The sequence below is a fragment of the Lemur catta genome, chromosome 17 (genome assembly GCF_020740605.2).
Source record: "Lemur catta isolate mLemCat1 chromosome 17, mLemCat1.pri, whole genome shotgun sequence".
NCBI lineage: Eukaryota > Metazoa > Chordata > Mammalia > Primates > Lemuridae > Lemur > Lemur catta.
Window position 1 is genome coordinate 46,464,742 of NC_059144.1, and position 25,915 is coordinate 46,490,656.

The following is a 25,915-nucleotide window of genomic DNA, read 5'->3' on the forward strand; positions in this document are numbered from 1 at the left end:
GATTTGCTATGGTAGCTCCAGGAAACTCACACTCACCTTCTCCAAAGGATCCGAACAAAGGGCAGGATTGAAACATATGTGGGAGAGTCTCTGCTGCAGACGGCCCCAGTGGCCACGGCCACCCTCCCAGCCGGGCCGCTGTCACCAGGTGGTGGAGGTGGAGGCAGAGGAAAGGGGCTACGAGTGTGCGCGGTGCGGCAGGTTAGGCCCTCAGCCCCGCCACAGTGAAGCTACAAGTTAACTGCCGGCTCACGGATGAAGGCCGCAGGCTCTGTGGCAGGAGGGAGCCACACCCTGAGCACGCGGGCCTGGGGAAGGACACCGGGAGGGTCGGAGCCGGGGGCCGGGGAGCCCGTTCCACCTGAGCCCCGGGAGACTCCAGCTCAGGTGAGCCTGGGGTTGAGCCCAGGCTTAAGGGTTCACGTTCCAGTTCCAGTAACTAGTAGCTGGGCGACTTTGAGGAAGTTCCTTCACCTGTCTGTGCCAAACAGTGGGCAGGACCGAGAGGACAGGCAAGAAAATGCCCCAATGGAAAAATGAGCAAAAGAGGCAGAAACCAGGGGTGGGGAAAGATGAAGGCAAAAGGTGAGGCCATGCACGGCACTGTAACCACAAACACACGGGCCTTACGGGGCCTGCCCGGGGCGGGGGATGGGGGGAAGTGGGCCAGAGAATGACCTTCTTGAAGTGCCTGGTTCTCCCAGTCTAGCTTTTACTTTGCTACTCCTAAGAGGAACATGGGTGCAAATAAATAGGTATCTACGATTTTAAAAACAGAAAGTGACATTTGCCCCTTTGTCTAAGACAATAGGGAGCAGTGGAAACTGTGGCATCGGCTGAATCTCTGCTGTAGCCCTGCAGGGACAGGGTCCACAGTGTCCAGGCCTGCCAGTTTCTCAAGGGAAGCCAGATTTGGGATGGTTTTTGTTCAGCCCAATCTTTTGATTTTTGAAAACATGTTGGCAATGAATTTGCATTTTAAAAAATTAATATAAACACCAAGCAGGGGAATAAGACATGTCTTCAGGCACATCTGGACCTCCAGTTTGTGGCTCTGGTCTTCAGCCTGGAAAACAGAACAAAAACTAAACCATGCATCAGGACAATGACAGGAGGGTTTGGAAATCACAGGGGCTGGAACTTGTTAGGAGCGGCCACTTCATTTGAGGCCACAGGCGAAGAGGGAGCAGGCTGACCAGCGCGGGCCGGATTCTAACAGCAGCCATCAGGGGACCTCAGCGCGCACTTCAAAGTGGAAAGGAACCCAAGGCGCTGCTACAGGCTACACCACTGAGCGCAGCTACACCACTGAGCGCGGCATGGCACTGGGCCCCAGTCCCTTCGCCAGGCCTGCTGTGGCCATCGACGTCCGCGTCTAGAGCTGGGCTCCTGCCGCAGTCCCCAGCTGCCCAAATCGTTTGCACTGGACAATGTTGGCTCTGGGGGCTGGTGCTGCTTTCAAGTTTGGGTGTGCACCACCCGCCCTTTTCTCTCTTGTGCCTCTGTTTTATTGGGATGACTAAATCTTTCAACTATGTTAGCAGTAAACACAGCTAATTTACCCCCTGCCTCTTTGAAACAGCTGCTGACAGCTGCACTGTAATTCAATCAAGGATCTTTGTAGTGGAGCCTACCAAGTTCACGTGGTTGTTTGAGTCCATCTCTCCTGCCTGGAGCCCCAAACAGCTGCACCAAATATTGACGCACCCGTTTCTCTCCGAGGCCCAGATGATAAACAGCGTGTTCGTGGTGGAGGGGAAGGCTGGGGGTTCTTAGCAGGCTGAGGGAACCTCAATGTCCAGGCGTGGAGAGAAAAAAACAGCACACACAGGCCCAAGAACCAGAACCAAATGTCTCCTTTTATTGCAAAGTCAAACCTTTTTTATTTTGTCTATTTATACAGAATTTTCACTAAGGACTGCTCTATGCAACGGCCGGGGTACATTGGTCCAACCAATAATAAATAGTCTTAAATAAGAAAACAAACAGGTCAAAGGACAGCAAGCTCATTGTCCTGGACAAGGGATTAAAGGAGGGTTTAAAAAAGGCTTCAGATGGAAATAAATAATTTCTTTGTTTCATAACAACTATTTACATGTTTAAATGTACAAATGATGCTAACCAGAGGCTGGTTGGGTCGTTAAGTGGTAAGAAAACTTGCACCAAGAAGGAGTCCCACAAAAAAAACCCAGATCTGCCAACAAATGAAACAAAATATAACAAAAAATATGCTTCCTCCAGTGACTAGGCAGAGTAAAGGCTGCAGCCCAAGCTACCGAAGAAGAAAAAAATAAAAGAAAATAAAAACAGAGCCCCAATATTTCCAGGAATCAACTTAGTCAAGACAGAGAAACATTTTCCCACTAGACTGGATTCCGCAGGGACACAAGCCTTCGTGGCTAACCTTGTTCTTTTTGCAGGTGCAGGAAATATTCACAAACAGCCCAGTCCTCCCCAAGGCCTTGTGTTTGCAGCCGGGGGCTGGGTGCACACCCCATCTGAGACCCGCTGGCCAACGCAAGGGGGGCTTGTCCCAACAACCAGGTCAGAAACACCACCTCCAAGTCAGGATGCTTGGTTAGGATGTCACCCTCGACACAGCTTCTAGATCGCTCGCTTTGCCATTCGAGTCCAGCACACCCTGCACCCATCAGACCTCCCACTATGCCATCTCTCCCTTACTTCAAGGAGCCGGTTTCTCTGCAGAGCCTGTAACAGGGATCTATGCTATCACCAGAACCTGGCTTCAGAATGCTTCGACAGCCAAAGGACGGGGCTCCACTCAGAGGACATGCAGAGACCCTGTTCCCCCCTCTCACTGAGAACCAGCCTTCCTGGGGCCCCTCAGCATCAGGGTCCCGCTGCAAGTTCCATCTACTTGCTGTCCTGGTCCCTTGCGCAATTTCACATGCTCCCCCACCACGGGGCGGGCTGGAAAGCCAATCCCGAATGTCTGCCAGTGTTTCACGCGCCTACTTTAATTTCAGCCACCGCACACCCAGCTGGACGATGGAACACATTTTTCCTTCAAGGTCAACACCCTGCCCTCCTCCTCCGAGCAAACATCTGCCCTTTCTCTTCCCCACCAGATCTCAGATCCGGGCGAGGCTCGGTAAACAGTGGGCCGCTGCAAGCCTCAGAACGAAACCTGAAACACGCCACCCTCGGCGGGACACGGCTTCTGTTTGTGAATCAGAATAAACCAAGACATGGGGATAAATTGTTTAGGAAAATATATCTGTAACATCCTAACCATTTTCATCCATTCGTTTTATTGTGACATTTATTACAGGAACTTCCGCTTCAGTTTTCTTTCTGCACAGACACAAATGTGCCCACCCCTCGCCACGCCCCCTTCCCCCTGCTGCCGGGTGGCCCGGCTGGCAGGTGGGCGGGCGCTCAGAATTACCCCTGAAAACAAGTCTGGGCACGGCCGAGACGTCACAGCCAGTGACCCTGGCCAGGCAATTTTTCTTCCTAGATGTTGTTTCTTGCTAGGTTTTGCCTGAAGCAGCGTGTAGGATCTTGTCCATGGGATGCCGCCGCCCAAAAACTGATCAAAAGCCATGTGCCGCTCAAATTCCTTCATACTCTTACACCTTTACAGTTGGGGTGGGGGAAGGGAAAGTCTCATGTAAGGCAGTTGGGCTGCGGGCTCCCGGCCAAGGCAGGCGGTGGCAGATCCAGGAAAAACACGGCCCTGCAGGGTCTGGTTTCCAGGAGGGGGCTAGTGGCAGCCACAGGCCCGGACCACCATGTTCCTGTACTTTTTCAGGATGACATTGGAGCTGTCGTCGAAGTAGAGGACAGAGATGGCGTTGAGCTGCGTGGGAGCACAGCAGGGCTTGGGCACCGTCTCCGGGTTGATGAAGTGGACCTGGAACACACACGGAAACGCTGACAGTGGTGACAGGCAGCGAGGCCCCGCGGTCCAGCCTCTGTGTTCGTACAGGGAACATTCACCACAGATGGCCTTCGCCAAGTAAGCCCTTGACATCTACAACTCGGTTCTAGACTCTCCTTGTTTTATAGACGAGGGAACCAAAGTAGAGTCTTCCCAGCGCACAGCTGGTGAGGAAGTGGCCAGATCAGACATTTGGGGCCAGATAATTCCTGGCCCCTCAGATCCTACACAAAGGGACAAAATCCCTAATTCTTACCACTGGCGTTGTTGGTAATAGAGTACAAATCCTAACCTGGGAGTGTCACCCTGTGCTGGGCACAGTAATCTCATTTTCACACCGAATCTCTCCCGTGACCCCACAGTTTAACTTGAAGTAGCCCCCATGGGTCCCCCACCCACCCCCTTCTCCATCCCACCAGCCTGTTGGCCTCTTCTCAGCGCTCTCCCCTGCTCTGAACTTCTCATCTGTTTACTTGATTGTTTCATTCACTGGGAAATGAAGCCCTGAGGCCAAGGACACATCTATGCTGTCCCTGCAGTGTCCCCAGCTCCCAGCATAGATGCTCAGTCAACACAATAAACACCTGTGAATGACTGAACCAGGAAGTTCAAGGCTAGGAGGGGCAGATGGGAGCTCTGCAAGGGCCATGGGACAAGCTCGCAAGCCCCCCTGCCCCAGGGGAGCAGCTGGCGCTGGGGCCACAGTGGGGGGCAGGCCTGAAGATGACTCTCTGACTCACCCCGACAGCCCAGGACAACAGCCCCAGGAGAGGCCAGGCCAGGGCCCCGTGCTTTGATAGGTATAGTAACCAGCGCCCGCTACTCCTAAAAAGGAGCCCATGAAACTGTTTCAATTACTTTGAAAACTAGAAGAAATAAATGAACTTCGGAGTGGAAGATTATATTTATAGCAACGAAGTCATAAAATATAATTCTTGATTTTTCTTTTTAATGGAGCAAGGGGCCCACATAAGTCATGATGTGACCTTGGGCAGAGATCTACTCGGGCCCCGGCCTGGAGGATCTGGTTCCCCCGCAGCCCGCACCCCCCTCCTCGTTGACCACACCCCACGACGGCGTGACACGCACCAGCGTCTGCACGATGGCGTGGTTGGTGGCGTTCATGTAGGAGTTCAGAGGGAAGGCACACTCCCCCTCGCAGTAGTAGGCCGCGTAGCCTTCAGGCGCGATGATCCAGTCCTGCGGGAGGAGGAGAGTGGGGAGTGGCCCGGGAGCGCCCACAACCACAGGCAAAGCCTGAGCCGCTGGCCAGATGCCACCCTACTAGGCCGTGTCCCAAGGTCAAAGGCCCGCACCGTGCCCTCCTGAGCAGCGGGGATGAGCAGGGGTGGGAGGAATGGGCGGCAGCGGGAAAAAGGAGGCAAAGACACCAGGCGCTGGGCCGAGCCCAGAACGGACACACCCACGGCTGCATGTCCTGGACAGATGGTGACACATCAGGGAGGCTCAGGTGTGCCAGTGGCTGGCCCTGGCATCAGCTATGCCCCACGAGGTGGCAATGCGTTGGCAGCTTGCCTTAAACAAACCCTCCATGCCTCAGTGCTCCCACCCGCCAGAGAGGCTAGTAACCCCCAGTGGCGTGGGGCAAGAGCTCAGTGTGGTGCAGGCTGCCTGGCACGGCGCCTGGCGAGCCCCTGCTGCTCAGTAAGGCACCGCGTGCCAGCCACGCCCGCCTCACCGGCAGAGACGTTCGAGCAGTTGACACACTCCTCAGTGACTCTTAAGTGCATGGAATCTTCCAGCAGAGGTCCCTGGGGTTTGGGTTCTGTTCCAGCACCGAATGCCAGCCCTGCCTAGCACCCCTTCGAAGGTGGGGGTGGCTGTCGGACCCGAGGACAGGCTCCCAGGAGGGCTCTGAGCTGGCTGTGGGCACAAGGGCCCCGCATGTACCTGGATGTGACGCCCAGGGAAGAACCTGGACTTCCCACTGGACCACAAGCTCCCAGCAGGCAGGAAATGCCACCTCTTGCCCCGATGACCTTACGACAATGCCCTGCCCAGGGATATGTGGGCTCTGTGGGGCAGTCGCATTGTGATGCTCGTGCTGCATGTCCAGTGCCCAGAGCAGGGCCCAGACGCCATAGAGTGTCACTGCCGAGTGACAACCACTCCAGGGCTCACAGCAGATGCTCTGTGGAGCGCACGACCCTCGCTGCTCACCCAGGACTTGTCCCCTGTCTGCCCTTGGCCTCACTTCATCCAAACGGCTCTCGTTCCTAAAACAGGGACCCACCCCGAAACAGCTGGCTGATTCAGGAACAAGCACCTGACCCACGCTGAGCCCATCAGTCTCTCCCTGGGAATCGGAATGGGGACAGACGGTGGACGGGGAGACGGCTCCCCAGGCAGCTGGGATCTAACTCACGGCGGCCACGTGGGAGAAGCAGCCAGACAGGGACCACGCTCAAGTCCACAGTGTTGGGTTCCTGGTACTAGTTTGAGTCTCAGCCACCTTTAACCTGAGTTCCTGTCCCACTGCCACCTGGAGCTTTAGCTGGCAGAGATGAGAAACACTCAGGGCACGTACGGAGCACACTCCTGCTGCCCCGGGCCACGCTGGAGGCCCCGGTGCCCGGTGCCCAGGACGGACCCGGCGGCCCTTACCTGCCAGCCCAGGTCGCGGAAGCTGACGTACAGCTCGTGCTTCTTGCAGGCCTGCCTCTGGTCGCTGCTGCTGTTCTCTGCGGCGATGAGGAAGGGAGGCAGCAGAAGCGGGGAGGAAAAAGAAACACACGTGAAATCCCTCAGTCTAAGGCGGCGGCGTGAGCAACAACCACGCACAGACGGCCGAAGGCGAATCTGCCAGCACAAAAGCCAGTGCAAGGACCTGCAGTCTTAAAACTTTCACTTCCACCCCCAGCACAGGGCCCCAGGAAGGGGGGTGCCAATGCCCCCGTCCCGCTCTCACAGTCTTAGCCCACAGCACTTTCTGGATCCTTCTGTAGACACTGGTGTCTTTCATACGCATGTGTTGTTGATGTGCTGACATCTGCCTGGATGCCGCAGGGGACCAGGCCCAGCCACGTCCCACAGCGCCGGCTGTGCCAGCCCCGCTCGGAGGGACCTGCTTCTGAACAACCTCGCCCTGTGAGGCTGGCCGCCCCGCGGGGGCCAGGGGCACAGACAGGGCCTGGGACAAAGCCCCCATCATCACCGCCAGGAGGACACAAGAGGGCAGAAAGTCAAATCCCACTGACCTTCCAGAAAAACATACTCCTGAGGTTTCTTTGAAGAGAGAAAATTATGCACTGGGGTTTTCCAGAAGTATGTGAGTTTGTAAGCATTTGGGTCAGGGACTGAGCGCTTGTAAACACTGGAGAAATCTGTCTGTCTGTCTCACACCCACACACTGTACGTCTTCCCTCCACTCTGCAGCTACAGGGGCTGCTTTCTTCCTACCCATGACCTGTCTTCCCTCCACCCAGCACCCTCCAGGGCTCCCTGTCACCCTCAGAGTGGCACCCTGTGTGGCTCTGACTCCTGCACAGTCAACTGCCAAGCCCAGCCAGGCCGGCCTTAGTTCTGTCCAGCCCATGCCCACCTCAGGGCCTTTGCACTGCTGTTTCCAGCACCTTTGTTGTGTCTGGCTCCTCTGCGAGATTCACTTCCTCAGAGAGGCCTTGTGGAGTCACCACTGGGTCCCCAGAGCCTCGTGCCCACTCATCCTTGCAGAGTGAACACACAGGCACACGAACAGAGGGGGGTCAGCGCTGTGGCTTCTGTCCACTCCCCTAATGTCCTCAAGGCCCCAGTGTCCCAGGAGGTAATGAAGACCAGTGGATGAGGTGAGAGGGGAGTGGAGAGGAAGGGCCCGGAAGATGACCTGGGGCTGGTCCTGCTCACCTGACCTGCGCTGGGACTTCTGGGAGCCTCCTGCTCCCATCACCTCACTAAGACGGGCCAGGGGTGGCTCCTGGTGACTCTGGTGCAGAACCCTCATGGCAACTGCACGCCCTGCCAGGGACGGGTTTGGAAACCCAGGTCTAGACTCAGCAGTCCTGTTGCTGGAGTCAGGAATCGGTTCAGGTAAGGACAGGTGACCAAACTCAAGCCAATGGGACTTAGGGGCTTCTGGAAAAGTTTCCTCATTCCCAAGAAAGACCAGAAAGACCCATGGGAAGATGTTCTCTCTTTTCCTCCCAGTGCCTGGGAACAAAATCCAGTGAAGCCCCTGGCTACGTTCAGCCGCAGCCTCGAGATGGGACAACACTGAGGATGGCGGGGCGGGGACAGAGGGGCTGGGCCGTGACCACACTGCTGAGCTCCTGGGTCAGCCAAGCCTCACGCCCACCTGGCCTCGGCTCTGCGGCCAGTGCGTCTACGGGTTGGAGCCCCTTTGACTTGAGTTTCTGTTATTCGCAGCCAACCCATCCCAACTGGCCGGGCCAGGGAGGCTTCCTCCCAACGTGGGGAGTGGTGGTCCGCGTGAGCCCAGGTGTAGACCCTGGAGGTCTCTGTGTGGGGCCTGACCAGTGAGCCAGGACCGGGTAAGGGGACCACCCAGCTCTGGAGAGGACCCCCGGCTCCCCTAGACTCAGGCTCTGGTCTGCAAAGTGGGGAGCGAGCCCGCCCCCCGCGTGGGCAGCCCTGAGTGCTCAGGCCCGTGCAGCGGCGCTGCGCTCGCGGCCCACCCGTGGGAAACCCGAAACGACACTCATACCCCGTTTACCCCCTGCTTCAACCGTCTGAGCGTCAGGACCGTCCCTAACACCCGCTGGCACGCCGTCAGGCGCGTGGCGAGGAGCGAACACAGCTGGCTCTCGGCTTCCTCCTGGTTCACAAGATGCTTTCTGCACAGCTTCTCGGTTAATGGGACATGGTGTGACAAGGACATCACTGAATTCCCTTCCCTGGGCCTCGATGTTCCCACCTGTAAAGTCGGTGTGATGGGCGCGGTGCGGTAAGCCGACCTCCCACGGACCCACAGGCACGGTGACCACACAGACTGGACACCCCCACTGTGCAGCTCCCCCAGGGCGGAGAACCACCTTGACATGAAATGGGGGACGCGTGGGGGTGGGAAGGGGGGAGAAAGAGAAAGAAGGCTGGGTGGAGGCGGCAGGAGGGCAGGACAGCGTGCAGGGTTTTCCAGAAACACTCGGGTCGGACATGAGGATGTGGTCATTGCCGGGAGGCCGAATCACAGGCTACCTTTATTCTCATCAGCTTTTTTGAATATTCCCAATTTGTCCACCTGTCTATATTACCTTAGTCCAGAAAAGCAATCTCTGAGGATGTACCAACCGATGAGAAAATTACACTGGATTACAACAGAATTATGTGTTTATACGAGGGATCCTGCACCGAGGAGACTCCCAGGTCTAGCTGCAAAGTGACCGCAGTGAGGCCGGGGGTGGCCTCTGGACGCCCTGCCCTTGCTGCCTGCATGCCTGGCACACTCGTTCATTCATTCATTCATTCATTCAGCCAGATCGCGCGGGAGCCAACTGGGGCGCAGACACCGTTTCAGGCATTCGATGAGCCTCGGCATGAGTGAACAAAGCCCTGCCATTCAGGGACTTCTCTTCGAGGGCGAGAAGCGGATGACAGGCAGACCGGCCCGCGCACGTAACTCCACGCCGACGCAGCGGCCAGGGCGGGCGTGCTGCCAGTGCCAGCAGAGGGCTCTTGTGAGGAAGTCAGAGAGCTGGCCAGGGGGGCCCCAGGGGGGCATTCCTGCATGGGGATGCTGGGGGTGCCCTCTGTGACTGAGGAAGCCAGACTAGCGCCGGGCACCAAAGCCATTAAGGAAGGAGGAAGCTCGCCTGGGTCACCAGCTGCCGTGTGGGGGGTGGGACGGTTTACTTTGTTGGAACAAGCCCCAAGGCTCGATACAGCTGCAGGGCAGTGGGGTCGTCCCCAGGGCCAGGTTGTCCTTAACGTGCAAAGCTCAAGGTTAAGGAACCATCAGAGAAGAGCCCGAGGAGCTCCACGACTCAGTGCGCCCTCTGGAACACACAGGCATCGAGCAGAAATCTAAGACAGCAGTATGGCTGCGGCAACGCCCATGAACCTTCTCCCGCTTCCCAATGGGGAGGCAGAAGGTAGGAGGGAGGGATGTCTGGTGAAGCAGCCAGCATGGGCCAGGGACAGTGTGCTGCTAGTGTCCTGAGTAAAGGAGGATCCTGAAGCTATGTGTGGGCTCAGTGAGAAGAAAGAGCCACAATTGATTAGCCATGTCTGCCCTGAGCAGAGGAGGGGCAAGGAGTGGCCTGAGAGCCACTTTCCCCAACCCTGTCTTAAAGCAAAGCAATGATATTTGGCCCAACAGACCACAGCTGAACATAGCCCATGAAGCCAGTTGTGGCATGTGGGTGGGGGTGGGCACTGGCCCTGCCATCAGGGTCCCCAGACACCTGCACTGCCCTTCTAGGTCTCTCTGGGTCATGGGCATCCCAGGAAAAAGTGGCTGGAACTCCTGGGTATCACCATGACCTCTTATTAGCAGGAAAGCAAAGGAAGGAAGCAAACGAGAGACCCCCAGCCCCCTGTCCCTCCACTCCTGTCCCACCAGCCCCAAGTGGCAGAAAGCAAGCATGCAGAAGATGGTGCCAGGTGCCAGGGCTGCGGCTTCAGGGCCACCACAACCCCCTGCCTGAGCAGCCCGCAAGCCATGACTGGTGCTCAGACCTGGCCCCCGCCCCGCGGGTCATCTGGAGAAGGTGGCTGCTTACCAGGGAGCTGGGTCCAAACGTGGGTGGGAGGAGGAAGCGGAGGCAGGCGCGGGGCCCCGTTTCTCAACCCCAAACCGCACCATCTGAGGAGCAGTGGCAGCCCCGGGGGCAGAGGGGTGGCCTGCAGGAAAGAGCTGGGTGGTGGGGCGGCATGCTGGAGCACGTGTCCCCCGCCCCAGCACACCGAGGGCTGCGGAGCAGGAGAGGACTCAACTTGTGTGGCCCCAGGCAGGGTGCCCGGCCCATCACGTGCAGGCAGAGCATTTCAGATGGGCAAGAACACACTCACTCACACACACTCTCACACTCAGAGATTCTGGCTTACTAAGACTAGGGTGGGGCCTAGGCCTTGGTATTTTTTTATTAAACTTCCAGGCAGAGTTTAGAAGGACTTAAAACAGGGCCAGGGAGGGGAAATGGACAGGAAGGAGGCAGATCCCAAGCAAAGCAGAATAGCTGCCATGTGAGGTAGTGAGAGCCCCATCCTGGGGGTTATGCAAGTGGAGACTTGATGGGGGAAATTAGCTGTTCGATTTTAAGACTTCAAGGGCTAGTTCCTCCTCCCTCATTACCGAGGTACTGCCTGACTCCGAGGCACAGGAGTCTTTGCTGGGACGGAATCTGCCAGCACTTCCTGCCTGGCTGATTTGCAAAAGACCCACCCTGCTCTCACCTTTCTCAGAGCGGCCAGAATGATGCTATCACCTACACCCCACACCGTAGCTTGAAACTCCTCGAAGACTTCCACATTTGCTTGGGGTGAAGTTCAAACCCAAGATGTGGCTCCCAAGAGAACGCCTGACCCTGCTCCCCCACCTCAGCCACCACAGGGTCCTCCTTGTCCCCAAAGCTGCCTGGAACCATCCAGCCCAGGCCGTTGCCCCGACAGGCCCCAGTGCCTGGAGCATCCTGTCCAGACCACCTGGCCTCGGGGCACCTACTCAGTCCAGCCCAGAGTACTCAGCTTACTGCCGGTGGGAAGTCTGGTCTGCACCCCACCGGCCACCACCCCTACTCCAGCCTGGACATGAGTGACAGCCACCTCTCGCCTGTCCCCAATTAGCTCCCTGAGGGCAGCCTGGGTCCGGGCGTTCACTATGGAACCCCAGCCCCCAAAAGCCCGGCATGGGGGAGACTCCCAAACATGAACAAAGGCATCCAGTTGGGTTTTGATTTGGGGGGTCACAGACCCCTCTGTGAAGCCTGCTCTATAGAGAGGACCATTGAGTTCCAGCCCTTGAATCTCTCCTTTGGATGACTTAGCTTCACTTATATTAATCTTTGAGTTGCTTGCAAGGAAAATGTTACCTTGATTTTTAATTTTTTTAACTTACAGCAAAGAAACATTTCAAACAAACCTAAAAGCATCCCAAATAATATAGTTTTTTAAAGCTACCACTTATATTTAAGAAGTATTAAAATTTGCCATGAGTTTAAAATATTTTTTATCTTAGGAAATAAAATCAAAACTAGAGCACACTCTCCCCCTCCCTGTTTCTTCCTCCCCTTAGATCTTCCCACGCAAGTTTTCAGAGTTTTCCTTCATATATGCGTATGAAGCTGTAAGTGTAGCCATTGTTTCGTCTGTTTAGAAATTTACAGGATTGACATCTTGTTATATTTTGCTACTTGCATCTTTTTTTTTTCTAGAGCCAAGGTCTCCCCCTGTCATCCAGGCTGCAGTGCAGTGGCATGATTATAGCTCACTGAGTAGTCCCAGCTACTCAGCCTCCCGAGTAGCTGGGACTACTTACTGGCATGTGCCACCACGCCTGGCTAATTTTTTCATTTTTTGTAGAGACAGGGTCTCATTATGTTGCCCAGGCTGGTCTCCACCTCCTGGCCTCAAACGATTCTCCCACCTCGGGCTCCCAAAGTGCTGGGATTATAGGTGTGAGCCACTGCGCCTGGTCACTACTTACATTTCTAAACTAATTTATTACTTTTACAGAATTAAGACAGTGAGCTCTGCGTAGGAGGGATTTGGGGGATTTGCTTTCTGCTGTAGTATTTGCTCCAGAGCCATCTGCGGATTTCGAGCGGAGCCCCTGCTGGGTCCCCGGGTCTGCGTGCTGCCCCCCAGGCCCCGGGCGTACCTGCCACGTTGGCCATCCTCAGGGCTTCCTGGTTCTTGGGCGTCTTGGAGCGATTCTGGCTGCGCTGCTTGCTCCCCGCGGACCGGATGCTGCGGAAGTGAACCTCCGTGGCCTTGAAGAAAGCCACCATGAAGGGCTGCTTGTTCTGGGGCCCGTGCCGCCCGATGAGGCCCGCCAACTTGGGGTTGATGCTCTGCCCTGGACAGGAGGCAGCCGAAGGCACAGAAGAGTGGTTACGAGAGAGGCGGGGCGAGTGAGGGGCTGCAAGGACACCCCATCGCTGGTGCCTCACAACTCATGCACACGTCCGTTACCCGCCATCTATGGGCACTTACTCTAGGCCAGGCGTGGTTTTAGGGGCTTGGGACACAACGGCGAACACAGCTAAGAAAACTCCCTGTTCGCTGGGCTTCCCTGCTGTGGGGAAGGCGGCGGGGACACATGCCGTGGGGACCCCACGGTGGGAAGTCAGTGGAGAAAAAGGAAGCAAGGCAAGACCGGGTGCCGAGCTGAGGTCTGCAGGCCCAGCCTAGTGAACCCTGCAAGTGCCGCTCCCATTTCATCCGCCAAAGCAGGTCACGTGGGCCACCTAACGTCGAGGGGTAAGGGACAATCTTGCCCTGTGCCAAGGAGGGTAGGAACAGTTGCAAACAGCCCTCAGGAAGACAGAAGCCAGTGAGTGCCAAAGATTGCCGGGAGCCCTGAAGCTGGAAGAGGCAGGAAGGATCCTTCCCTGGAGTGCTCGGAAGAGCACAGCCCTGTGTCACCTTGATTTTGGACTTCTGGCCTCCGGGCTGTGAGAGGATAAAGCCCTGCAGCCCTGCGGTTTAAGCCACCCAGTTCGTGACACTCCTCTACAGCAGCCCTGGGTCAGGCACGATGACTCTCCGAAGGAGGAGGGCACCACTGCGGGGGAATCTGGTTGTTTTTAGAAGACCACCTGAGGCCACTGCTGGAGACTGGACTGCAGAGGTCAAACCGCAAGTAGGGTGACAGGTGGAGGTCTGGAACAGTCCAGGGGAGAGGCCAGGTGAGCCGGGACCCAGGGCAGCCAGGGCTGAGGCTGGTGAGAAATGGGCAGGTCCTCGATGGTTAGTTTTTTTAAATCCACCTTTAGAACATATTTTGGTTTTAACGTTTTGTTTTGAAATAATTAGAGATTCACAGGCAGCTGTTCAGGAAGGTCCCATGTACCCCCTGCCCAGCCTCCTCTAATGGCAATGCCTCACGTAACCAGAATACAACGTCCAAGCCAGGAAAATGGCAGATTCTAGATACATTCTGAAAGAAAACCCGATTGAATTTGCCAAAATTGCAAAAGGTGTGAAAAAGAGAGTCATCTCACAAGACTCGGATGGTCTTGGCCTAAGCCCCTGGGAGAAGGGAGGGCCCTTTACCAAGACAGGGAAACCGAGGCAGGGGTCGAGGGTGGAAGACGAAACGCAGTTTGGTTTAGCAGATACTGTCTGACATCCCCACGTGACACCCAGCGAGCAGGAGCTGCTGGCAGGGCTGCAGACCATCCCAGCCCAGGCTCGAGGGGTCGGAAGAGATGAGCTCTGGCCTGGTGAGGGAAGAGGTGGGGCCCAAGCCAGCCATCCTGGGGTCCAAGTCCTGCCTCTGTCACCGAATGCACAGATGCAGCTCAGAGCAGGGCCCTGCACACCATGAGTGCTCGGAAAGCGCTAGCAACGGGCACCTGGGCGTCCCTGGCACAGAGATGGGGCTTAAAGCTGGGAGATGGGACGTGCTCACTGGGGAGAGGACACAGCTGGACAAGTGACATGAAGACCACACCCGGGTGCCGTCTCTTCCACCAAGAGGTCAGGGGCACAGCAGTGCCAAGAAGGAAGGATCTGGAAGAAGTTTGGACGGGAGGCAGAGGGGCAACAAGAAGATATGGGGTCCCAGAAACCGAGGGCAGAAAGTGGAGGGAGAGACCTCTGTGTCCTGTGCTCTGCTGGCGGGTCTGAGGCGTGGACTAGCTGGTGGCTCTGACAACAGTGAGGTCACTCGTGGCGGTGAGTATTCCAAAGCAAAGAGAAAAGTGTCAGACGGAGACAAAACCTACTTACTCCCGGCAGAACAAGCTCAGAGAGGCTGAATAACCTGCCTAGGACACCCAGCTTGGGAGCAACCAAGCAGAATGTGAATCCAGATCTGGCCGGCTCAAGAGTCAGGACGCCGGGTCACTGTAGGCTCGATGCCCCCACATTAGGGGAGAGGGGTCAGAGGCCAGCAAAGCCGAGGACTTCTGGAAGGTCCCGGATGCGTCCACATCTGGAATTAACTTCCCCTGGAGTCCCCCAGACGGGCCAGAAGTCAGGAAACCCAGCCTCCAGACCAGAGCGGCACCAGGAGGTTCGCTTTGGTTTTTTTTAACAACTAATGTTTAAAAGAACAAATTTCCCCCATCCGCCACTATTTTACCTTCACCCCTTTCAACGTTCGGCTTCCTGCATTCCTGAGCGGGGTTTCCTCGAGTTCACCCATCTATAATTTGAACGATTCTATAAAAGAAACCATTAAAGCTGAGCCCCTAGGAATTGTGTTTCCCCCCTGGAAGGGTTTTAGGGCAAAATAAAAATGCCTGGCCTGAAAACCTGATGCTATTCCAGATACCTTAAATCCAAGTGCTGCAAACAGGCTCTGCCCTTGGAGCAAGGGCATCTGGCCTGCTCCTGCGGCTGTCGGGACAGCCACGTCCAGGGACCCACAGCCTCAGCTGAGACGTGGCGGGACGGAGGGGAGAGAGCAGGGTCTCAAGAGTGTCCAAACCCACACATCTGCCACTGACCAGCCTGTGCGGGGCAGGAGGTGAAGTCGCACACTGAGGCCTCGACTTCCTCATCTGTAAAATGGGGATGCTACTGCCAGTGTCACCCATCCGCCCTTTTCTTGGTAACCAGCCCAATTTAGGCAGCTGTCCTCAAGCAGCCTGCACCCTGGCCTTGGGGTGGGGCCTGTGATTTAATAGAAGGCGACTAATCCTCCAGCTACAGTGATTGGTTCGGGGATTAGCACATGACCAAAGTCAGGCAATGAAGGGAGAAGTGTCCTGGCAGAAGCATCCCACTCTGGCTCCAGAGCAACCTTCTCTCTCTCTCTCAATCTCTGGACAGGATTGAGGGAGGAAAGATGGATGGAGCTCCAGAAACGGCCAACATATGGTGACTAGGAGGAGACCACGTTTCCAAATGAGGCTGCCCTGGTAGAAGGAAGAGCAGACAGACTGGGTCTCTCAGGACACCACCGAGTCACTGGATCAAACCAGTCCTGAAGCTCACGTTCCCATCCCAACCACCAAGATGTATGACCCCCTGGATGGTTTGGTCTCAGCTGGCATTTAGGGTTGTCCTTGCCCCTTTCTTAGAGACTTGAGGAGAGGGAACATGGCACAAGCCATCCTGGGCCTGGCATGGAACAGGTGCTCTGAGGGCAGGTTCAGATTCTTCCCTTCTGCCCCTAAGTTTGTGAAAAGACTCAGGTTGTCAACCTAATGGCTGACATACACCACAATGGACATTTCTCTCCTTCAGCAAGAAACACGGATGCAGAAAATAGGCCGGCAATATCTCACGGAAGTTAAACAAACAGTTGTCACATGACTCAACAATCCCACCCCCTGGCACGTACCCAAGAAATGAAAACACAGGTGTACACGAAACATAGGTGCACACGAGCGTTTGCAGCAGCAGCATTTATAATAGAGCAAGAGTGGAAAGGACCCAAACGTCTACCGACTGATGAACGGATAAAGAAATATGGGGAATCCCTGCAACGGAGTATCATTTGCCATAAAAAGGAAGGAAGTGCTGCCACACGCCACCGCGCGGATGTTCCACGAGAGAAGCCATGCAAAGTCACATGCCGAATGATCCCGTTTGTATGAAAGGTCCAGAATTTGAGCTTCCGATAGATGGACATGTTTGCAGTATGTGGGACACACTTAAACTAGTCAATTATTTGTTGTTCATCTGAAATTCCAATCTAACTGGGCACTTTGTGTTTTACCCACCAACAGATTCTCCTTAAAGGTGGGACAGAAAGATTTTCCCAAAGACAAATTATAAGTGAGCCCTCTGCAGGCTGCAGGGATCCAGAGGAGGAGGCATCTGGCCCACCTGCCGGGCAGGTGGAGCAGCCCAGGGCCAAAGGCTTCACTGGACTCATGGCTTGCCTCCCTGGGAGGTGTTTTGTTTTCGTTCTGTTGCTTTCTAAGGTGCTAGTTTTTAAGTTCCCATACAGTAAAACTGAGCCTTTTTTGGTTTGCAAATTTGTCAGTGTCAGCACATGGATAGGTCTGTGTACCTGCCATTCCAATCAGGGCACAAAACAGTTCCAGCCCCGCAGAGAACTCCCCTGAGCTGCCTTTTATCTCAGCACTTCTCAGCCAGGGCCGATGCCACTCCCCAGGGGACATGTCACAATGTCTGCAGATATCTTTGGCTGTCACAGCTGGGCAGCTGCTATGGTATTGAGTGATTATAGGCCAGGGAAGCTGCTAAACATCCCACAACACACAGGACGACCCCACGACTGAGAGTTACCCAGTTCAATATGTCCACAGTGCCAAGTGGAGAAAGTAGGCTTTGTACACGCTCCATCCCACCCCCAGTCTCTGGCAAATACTAACCTGTCCACATCCCAGTAACTCTGCACTTTTTAGACATTTTATAAAATGGATTCTTAGTCTTTTGCATCTGCTTATTCCAATCTGCAGAATGTCTCTGAGATTCATCCGTGTCCTTGCGTGTTTCAGTAGTTCATTCCTCTCGGTTGTATGTAAGGACCATGGTTTGTTTATCCTCTCACCCGGTTGCTTCTCGCCTGGGTGATCACGAACACAACAGAAAACATCCACGTACAGGGTTCTGTGTGGACCCACCTTTGCAATTTTCCAGTGCAAAGAAGATGTTAAGTCCTCACGTTGCCTGTTTCCCTCAGCCCTTTGCACGCTGTAGGTGTCATCTGCTCATGAATCGTCACACCTACTATCCAATGAGGCCAGCGAAGCTGCCTGACCAGGCCCCTGCTCCGATGGCCCAGAGCAGAGTGGAGAAGGTCCGATCCTCGCGGGGGTGAGGGAGGCAGAGCACCCGGGTGCAGAGCCCACTGCAAAGCCGTGCCCAGCCCCTCATTCCTTGCCTTGCTCCACCCGTGGGGGCTGCAAACCAGACCCTTCCTCACCTGCAGCTCCCTCTGGGGATGGGTGCTGCAGGCTTCACAGAAGTCTTCCTCCCTAAAAAGGCAGGCCTGTGAAGAGATGAATTTCCTTCATCCTGCCCACTGCACCCTCTCCCCTGCTTGGGGACATGGAGAAAGCCATCTCCCTCGCTGTGATGTGATGAGCCTCAGGACAAAATGCCAACACACTCAGGATGACGGGGCCAGCAGGAAAAAACCTTGACTACTGCTCATACTGTAGCCAGGGGCCAGCAAACCACAGCCCGCAGGCTCTATCCAGCCCACTGCTTGTGCTTACAAATAAAGTTTTATTGGAACACAGCCAATGCACAGTCATACACACGTGGCCTGTGGCTGTTTTCAAGCTAAATGGCAGGCAGAAATGAATGCCTGACCCTCAAAGCCTAAAATATCCACTGTCTGGTACTTCACAGAAAACCTGTGCTGACCTCTACTCTAATCAAACCTGGACCCACTCACTTCCAGACTCGTAAGGAAACTGTAAGCGTCCGCATGAGATGAGACACCACTGTGGTCTAGGATTTGCCGCCGTAAGTTTCCTCCACACGCTGGTTCCATCATTGCTGGTTCTCAACGAAAATGAAAAACCTCCATTCGCTAAGCGCCAGCTCTGTGCCAGGCACTGTGCTAAGTGTGTTCCACGCACTGCTCCTCGCTGTGACCCCCCAAGGCAGGATTGTGAGCCAAGTTCACAGACGAGGAAAGCGAGGCCAGGTGCCAAGGCATCTGCCTGGGACCCACTGCTAGGAGGGCAGAGCCGGGGTCCGCACCCTGGCCCGGCTGACTTGACCCTGAGGGCTCAACCACTGCACCATCCAGGCAGATGTCGGGGGTAAAGGACCCCCAAAATTCAGAAAGGATGCCCAGGAGTGCGTGGGGGGACCAACCAGGTCTGCGAAGGTAGGAAGGATTCACTGAGGCATGGGGGGGCCAGAGCTGAGGCAGGCGGACTGGGGACTCAGGGAAGGTGAAGACGGGGCAGCCAGCACATTGTGCACCACGGGGAGAGTCAGCAGGCCTGGCCCCGAGGGCGGGCAGGGGGCACAAACGGGGCCGTCGGGAGAGGCAGGGATACAACCCGCCCACAGAGAGGGCGGCATCTCGGTTTTCCTGTGGCTTCTTTGTTTCCAGGCCCAGGGCCATTGGCTGCCCCTCCGAAGCCCACAGCATAAGAATGTTCCTCATTAATTGTGGAAAACATTAATTCCAGCCACTTTTCTGGATGGACCAAGGCCCAAGTGACAAGTGAGAACATAGTTAATTAACACCTGTGACACCTGCCTGGTCCCAAGTACCCCAATTCTGTCCCCACCACCTCTGCCCGCCCAGCCCGGGAAGGACCAAGCCCGGCCGCCGGGTCATCGGGCCCCTTCTGTCCTCTCCCCCGCCAGGCTTTGGACAAACAGGATGTGAAGCAACTGCGAGCAGCAAAGGCACCTTGAAGCCAGCTGCGCCGTGGGCGGGATCCCTCTGCAGCCTTGGCTTTCTGGGCTTGGTTTCCACAGCTGCCGCGGGCGAGTGGCTCACCTCCCTGCCCCTCCCCAGCGGCCACGGCTGAGCGTCACTCTTGGCTGGCACATGCCCTTCAATCCTTTAAGTGCCCTGCAATCCCATTGCACTCAGTCTGGGGCGATTAAGAAGCAGGACACGTGCTCTCATGTGCCAGAGGAGAGGCGCTCGAGGCTTGGGGCTCTCCGTGCACATGGACATCCAAAATGCGCATTTCTGGGCCCCAGCTCAGGAGGCAGAGATGGGAGAAGGTGCCCTGTAGCCTTGAAGCTCAGGAGATGTAGAGCAAGTGCCCGCAGGAGCTGGAGAAATGGGTCCCCACTGAGGAAGTGGGAGGCGGGGCAGATGAGGCCACCAGATCGTCTTCTTGGATCAGAGAGGCAAGGCTGATTGGCATGGCCCTCCTGTGATTTCTTCTGTGAACCAGGACAAGATGCTGGAGTCCTCTCTTGGGAAAAATGACCAGGCGCTTCCATGTCTGCAAGGACGAGCATCTCTCCAGCCCAAAGCAATCTTCGCCTCCCTGCAACAGGCTTTGGAGGTGGAAGGCGGCACCAGGAAAACAGGTGCACTGATTTGCAGGGCAGCAGGAAGCCCTCCGAGCCCTCTCGGCACCTAAACTTATCCTCGCAGCCCTCCACCCCCGACCTTCCACGTACGGCCCCCTGTGCACCGTCTGCCTCCTCCTGTGAGAATGTGCAACACGAGAGCTCTTGTCCCTTGTCTTGTTCCGGCTGTGCCCCCAGTGCTAGGACAGTCCCCGGCACATCGCTGGGGCACACAAATGTTTGTTGAGTGAATACATGTTCTCCCACCTGGATGAAGAGGCTGCTGGCTGTGGGATGCTGGTCTAACAACCAGATGCTGGGTGCTGGAGGTCATCACTCAGGGTCAACGGTACTTTGTAGAAGCCCATGGAAATGTTTTCATGTCTCTTAAAATCAGAAGACAAGACATGAACCTTTGGTATGGAAGAATTGTTTAATTTTTAATTCAGCCAGGATCATATTCATCTTGATACCAACACGGTTGTAAAACATACTTTTTAATATTTTTTTAATATTGGGAGGAGCCCGTGAGAGTCAAATGCAGCCTGGAAGGGGCTTCTTCAGTCAGTCCTGCAGGAAGCCGCGGGCTTCGGGCTTCTTTGACACTTTCCTTCCCAGGGGAGCAGTCAGCGAGACCTGCAGGGGCCTCCCAGCCGGGCCCCCCACAGGCGCATACTATCAACACACTGTCCCCTCCAGGCCCACCCGAGTCTGGAGCCTGGGGGCCACACTCCGTGGCAGATTTCCCAGGAAAGAGCGAGAGGGCCGGGCCAGCGTCCTAGGTCGAAGGCCAGCTCTGCCCCTGGAGCCAGGAGACGTTCAGTCGAGTTCCTCAACTTCTCGGCCCTGGTTTAATCGTCTGTAAAATGCTGGTGATACCAAGTGTGCCACCGGGCAGGGTTACTGTGAGCACCAAATCAATCAGCAATGACATCATCAACACTCCTGGGCATAGACAGGGTGCTGGGCCTGGGCTCAGCATTTTCTGTGAAGTCAACTTTCTTCTTCCTCCCAACTGCCTACAGAATTGGTGAAGTTATTATGCCCCTGAGAAACAAAGGAGCAAGGCCCCGAGAGGTTGGACAGGCTGCTGGGACCACACAAGGGTGACCCAAGGAGCTGTGCTTTCGCCAGGGCCATGGTGTGCTGCAGGGGCCTGGCCCGTCCTGCTTCCGGAAGCTGCGCAGCAAGATTCCCTCTGCTCAAAGGTGCCTTTCCTCGAGTCCCGCACTGGCCCTGGGTCCCCAGCACCAGTGTGGGTGCAGGACACGCCTGGCCCGGGGGTGGGAAGCACAGCCTGGGGGCCGAGCAGGGAGGGGCTGCCGCTGCTCTCTTCTGTCCTAAGGGAGGGAGGAGCAGACTCAGCGCAGCCGCTCCCTGGGGGAGGGGGCTGTGCTCCCCAGGTGGTCCGTCCTGAGGAGCTGCAGGTGCCCCCCACGGGCTTTGCTCCCCTCCCCTCCGCGTGGCCCCGGGCAGAGCCCCAGCTGCGCTGCTCCCGGTGACTAACAGGAGGGCCAGCTGGGAGGCAGAGGGAGCAGACGCGCTCACTGGGTGGTCAGAGGGAAGGGAGGCGAGTGCCCATCGGGGCTCTGGAGTTGAGGACGAAGAGAACGCCGGCAACAGGGGCTCGCCTGGGGCCAAACATCAGGCTTCTGAGAGGTCTGCACACCTGCCTCACTCGAGGGGACGCCAGCTAGCGCTTACCGTCATCAGCGTGCCATCGTTTGGTGAGGAAACCGAGGCCCCTGCGAGGCGACCAGACCAGCCTCGTACTCCGGCCGCCAGGGAGCCCCTCTCCACCCACGAACGGTGTGACTGCCTAGTGTCCGTGCAAGGATGAGTGGCCCTGCCTCACGTGAGCTCCACCAGTTGTCCCTGTCTTGATCCGTGCAGGCTCCTGGCAGAAAGGTTGAGACCCGGGCCCTGAGTGGAGCCTGCCAGCGGGCCCATCTGATAAGCAGGGCACGCTGAGGACCTGGCAGGACTTTGGCACAGTGTTGTCACTGGGCCAGGCCCCAAGTTACCCAAAAGGCTTATGAAAAAAGGGGCCTATTCCTGGGCCTATCCGCAGGGATTTGCCGTGAGTGGGTGTGGGACGGAGCCCGGGAATCTGCTTGCTCAGTGTGCCTCCCGGGCACCCTGACGCCCACTGGGCTTGAGAACCGCCACAGTAGGAAAAACAAAGAATGTTCGTAGGCATGAGCTGAGTCTCAGAAACGCTGGACTCACTTGTTTCTCAGCTCATCCCCAAAAGTTCCAAAAATTCACCCAGCCAACTGGCACTGCACGTTCTGCCCCTCCCTGGCGGTCAGAGTGGGTGGTCCTCCCTGACCCGGCAGCCACACCGAGCTCGCTGCCCGGGCGTGCATGGCACCTGGACAGGCCAAGTCCCCGGGCGGTGGCTCCTAGGCCCCGTCCCCAGTGCCCTGCCGGGAGGGAGGACAGGGTCCTACAGAATCAGGGGCACAGCGTCTAATCCTTGCCCTGACTCTAGACAGTATTGCTGCAGCCACGAGGCTACACGGATGGACAGGGGTTTCCAGGTGGGATGCCAGAATGTGGAGCCCCAGTTTCCTCACTGTACCATGGGATGTTAAGGACAGCACCCACCTCGCTGGGTAATGGTGACAATTACAAGAGGCTATGGCACAAAGCTGCCACACGCTGAGCAACTAAGCTCTTCACTTGCATGAGCTCATCTAATCCCTCCCACCAACCCTCGGAGGTGGAAACTATTATTAACCCCATTTTCCAGATGAGAGACATTAGGTGACTCACCCTGGGTCACATGGCGAGAGACAGCACGGCTGGGATTCGAACCTGGGGAGACTGACTCCTCCAGAGCCCAAGCTCTGACCACGAGGCTCTGCCACCTCAATCAGTGCTGAGCCTTGTCCACAGCCGGGGGGAGCGGGGAGGGAAGCTGGAGGCAAAAGGGACAAAAAGATTCTGACTTTGGGGGAGGAGGATGAGGCAGAACTGACACTAGGTTGGTGTCAGACCTGGGCCAGCAGGACAGAGAAGCTCCGGACCTAGCGGGGTCCAGGAAGAAGGTCTGGCCAACACCCACAAGTCTAGGGAAATGGTTACTCTGAGAGGGGAATTAAGTCCACCTTAGCTACATTACTTTATTTTTATCTTATCCCCAGTATGTTCCATACGGGCTTTTAAGGAAAAACCAGAGTTGAATGATTCTATTGTGAGGTAAGTTTGGAATCCCTCTAGGCAGTATTCCCTCTCCAGAGACTCACAATGGACATTGGCAAAGTAAATGCTCTGATAAGTCCTGCAGAGAAACCTGTTCCGTTTACTCAGCCTAGCATTCCTCACCTGCAAGTGACCATGAAACTCTTCCCTTTTCCCTGGGGCACCTGTTGACACTTCAGGGAACCACAGTTTGAGAAATGCTTGTATGGAGCAGGCGTCACCAACTATTATTGTAAATAATATTTCTGAAAATGACAAATATTTTCAGCATGGCAGGCCATAGGGTCTCTGTCACAATGACTCAACTTTGCTGCTAAAGCACAAAAGCAGCCCTAGACAATACATCAACAAATGAGTGTGGCCGTGTGCTTGTAAAATGTTATTTATGGACACCAAAATGTAGATTTCATACAATTTTATGTGTCACGAATATTAGCCTTCTTTGATTTTTCTCAGTCATTTAAAAATGTGAAAACTGTTCTTAGTTCACAAACCACAAAAAAAAACCAGGCCACAGGCTGGGTCTGGTCGGCAGGTGTAGTTTGCACCCCTGGTGCAGAGCGGTGGGGAGCTGCAGCGCCTGCTGCCGGGCACCTGAGCCAGAGGAGGAGGACCAAGGGGCACCCACATCAGACTTTGAGTAATTCGCCCCCATGACCCTGGCCAGGTTCCCCCAAGCTCCAGACCAAAGCAGTGACCTCTGATAGGGAGGAAAAGAGGCCAAGCCCAAGAACAACACAGGAAAAGGTGATTCAATTCAGCTAGTGTCTGAATCACTTGGCAAAAATCCAACCTGAGCAAAGTAAAAAGAAAACTTACAACTGGGAAAATGTCTGCTGCTCAAACCGCCAAGAGCCAAAACTGTGAAGACTGATCACCTATCAGAATGGCGGGCGAAGGACGGAAACAGCGTGCGGCGAAGAGACTGCAAATGGTACGTGTGAAAAAATGCTCCAGCTCACAGAGTAAGAGGAAAGCAAAGTCCAACTGCAAGATACATCCGTCGCCTATGGATCTATCTAGCAAAGATTGACGCCTCTGAGACTTGAACTGGCAAGTAGGGGACACAGGCACCTCATGTGCTGCAGGTGGGGATGCCAATGGAACGGCCTCTGAAGACGACAGATGGACAGCATCTATCGAGACCACGAATGGACAGTACCACTTTCAGGCATTTATCCTAGAGCTACACGCGCTCAACTGAGAAATGACCTGTGCACTGAGGTGCTCCACGGCAGCCCTACCTGTGACAGAAAAAGACTGGAATGCACCTAGATGCACATCCCAGGGGGGCTGGATAAGTCAACTTTGGCAGGAATAATAATAACGGTAACAGCTCTGATTCAGGGCATGTGTTCTAAGCCCTCACTACTCAAAGTACAGTGCAGGAACCAGGGGGGCAGCCTGGAAACACGGGGTCCCCTCTGCCCTAGACCATCAGAACCCCATTTCACCAAGGTGCCCAGGGTATTCCTACACACATCATGGCACTATTTTAAAAACTCTTCCCATATTAACTCATTAAGTCTCAGCGCAACCCAATGGCTCAGGCCCTCTTATCTCCTGCACATTGGAGATGAGGAAGCCAAGGCCCTGACAGGTTAGGAAAGTTGTCCAAAGTCACACAGCATGTGAGCGGCAGCGCTGCGTGGACACAAAACACATCTGCCTTAAAGAGAACAAGGAAGCTCTTCAGTGGCTGACAGGACCAATCTGCAAGATGAGCTGCCAGGTAGAGAATACTGTATGTACCAGGCCACCATTTGTGGGAGGAAAAAAGAAGAGAAAAGCAGATTCTATACATAATTGCTGAAACACCCAGAGAGCATCTCTGAAAAGATACTCAGCGGTGGGAACAGCAGCGGCCCCTGGGAAGTGGAACTCAGCAGCTGGGAGAAGGAAGTCGGGGGAAGCCATTTGCTGTTACACACGTTCCCACTGACTGTGGAGCCAGGGGCTTGTATTACCTATTGAAAAATCAATGGGAAAGTTTTCTTTCTTAAAACTGGTGTGAAGAAGCTACATACCTGAAACCACCCCCACTTTTAATTAGAAACACACTTAGTCAGGGGGAGGAATTAGAACCTCCCGGCCTAGCCCCAGGTCCCCATTCGCCTTCCTTCTGACCCTCTCAAAGTCGGCAGGTCGGTGGTGGGGAAGGGAGGAGGGCAGGCTGGCAATGGCCTCTCCAGGAATCTGGGACTCAGAACCGTACTCAGGTTCTAATGTGGAAAGGACTAATGCCTTCCACCAGGGGCAATTTTGCTCCACAGGGGACATCTGGGAATGGCTGGAGACATTTTGGGGTGTTGCAAGTGAGAGATGCTACTAGTGTCTAGTGGGTCAAGACCAGGGATGCTGCTAAACATCCTACATGGCACAGAATGGTCCAGAATGTCCTGTGTCCCGAGCTGTCACCCTGGGGCTCCAGTGAAAGTACAGGTTCTGATGCAGTAGGTCTGGGGTGGGCCCAAGATTCTGCATTTCTAGTAAGAGGGATGCTACCCTGCTGATGTGGGACCACGCTTTGAACAACAAGACTCAATCCAACTGTGGCCAACCATATAATCATCTCATGCAAAGGGGGGAAGGGGCTCTTTTTGGTTTGGATCAAAAGGCTGAACATTGAGTACTGGCTGGGTGGGCACGGGGAAGCCTGCTTTTGGCAGAAAAAAGCATGAGCCCTTCTGAGATCCTCCTGAGGCACAGGCTGCAGCAGAACGGTGGTAGTGTGGCCAGGGGACTCAC

The 25,915-nt window shown here is 55.4% G+C and overlaps 1 protein-coding gene across 1 annotated transcript in view; it reads right to left on the reverse strand.

The window, feature by feature from the left end:
* Nucleotides 1-1,840: 1,840 nt before the first annotated feature.
* BMP7 (bone morphogenetic protein 7) overlaps nucleotides 1,841-25,915 on the reverse strand; it is a 76,795-nt gene continuing 52,720 nt past the window's right edge. The window contains exons 4-7 of the mRNA XM_045528465.1: nucleotides 12,696-12,893; nucleotides 6,530-6,606; nucleotides 4,994-5,104; nucleotides 1,841-3,877 (exon numbers count right to left, since the gene is read on the reverse strand). Coding sequence (XP_045384421.1) covers nucleotides 3,728-3,877; nucleotides 4,994-5,104; nucleotides 6,530-6,606; nucleotides 12,696-12,893 — 536 coding nt within the window. The 3' untranslated portion in view covers nucleotides 1,841-3,727. The remainder of the gene's footprint in view (nucleotides 3,878-4,993; nucleotides 5,105-6,529; nucleotides 6,607-12,695; nucleotides 12,894-25,915) is intronic.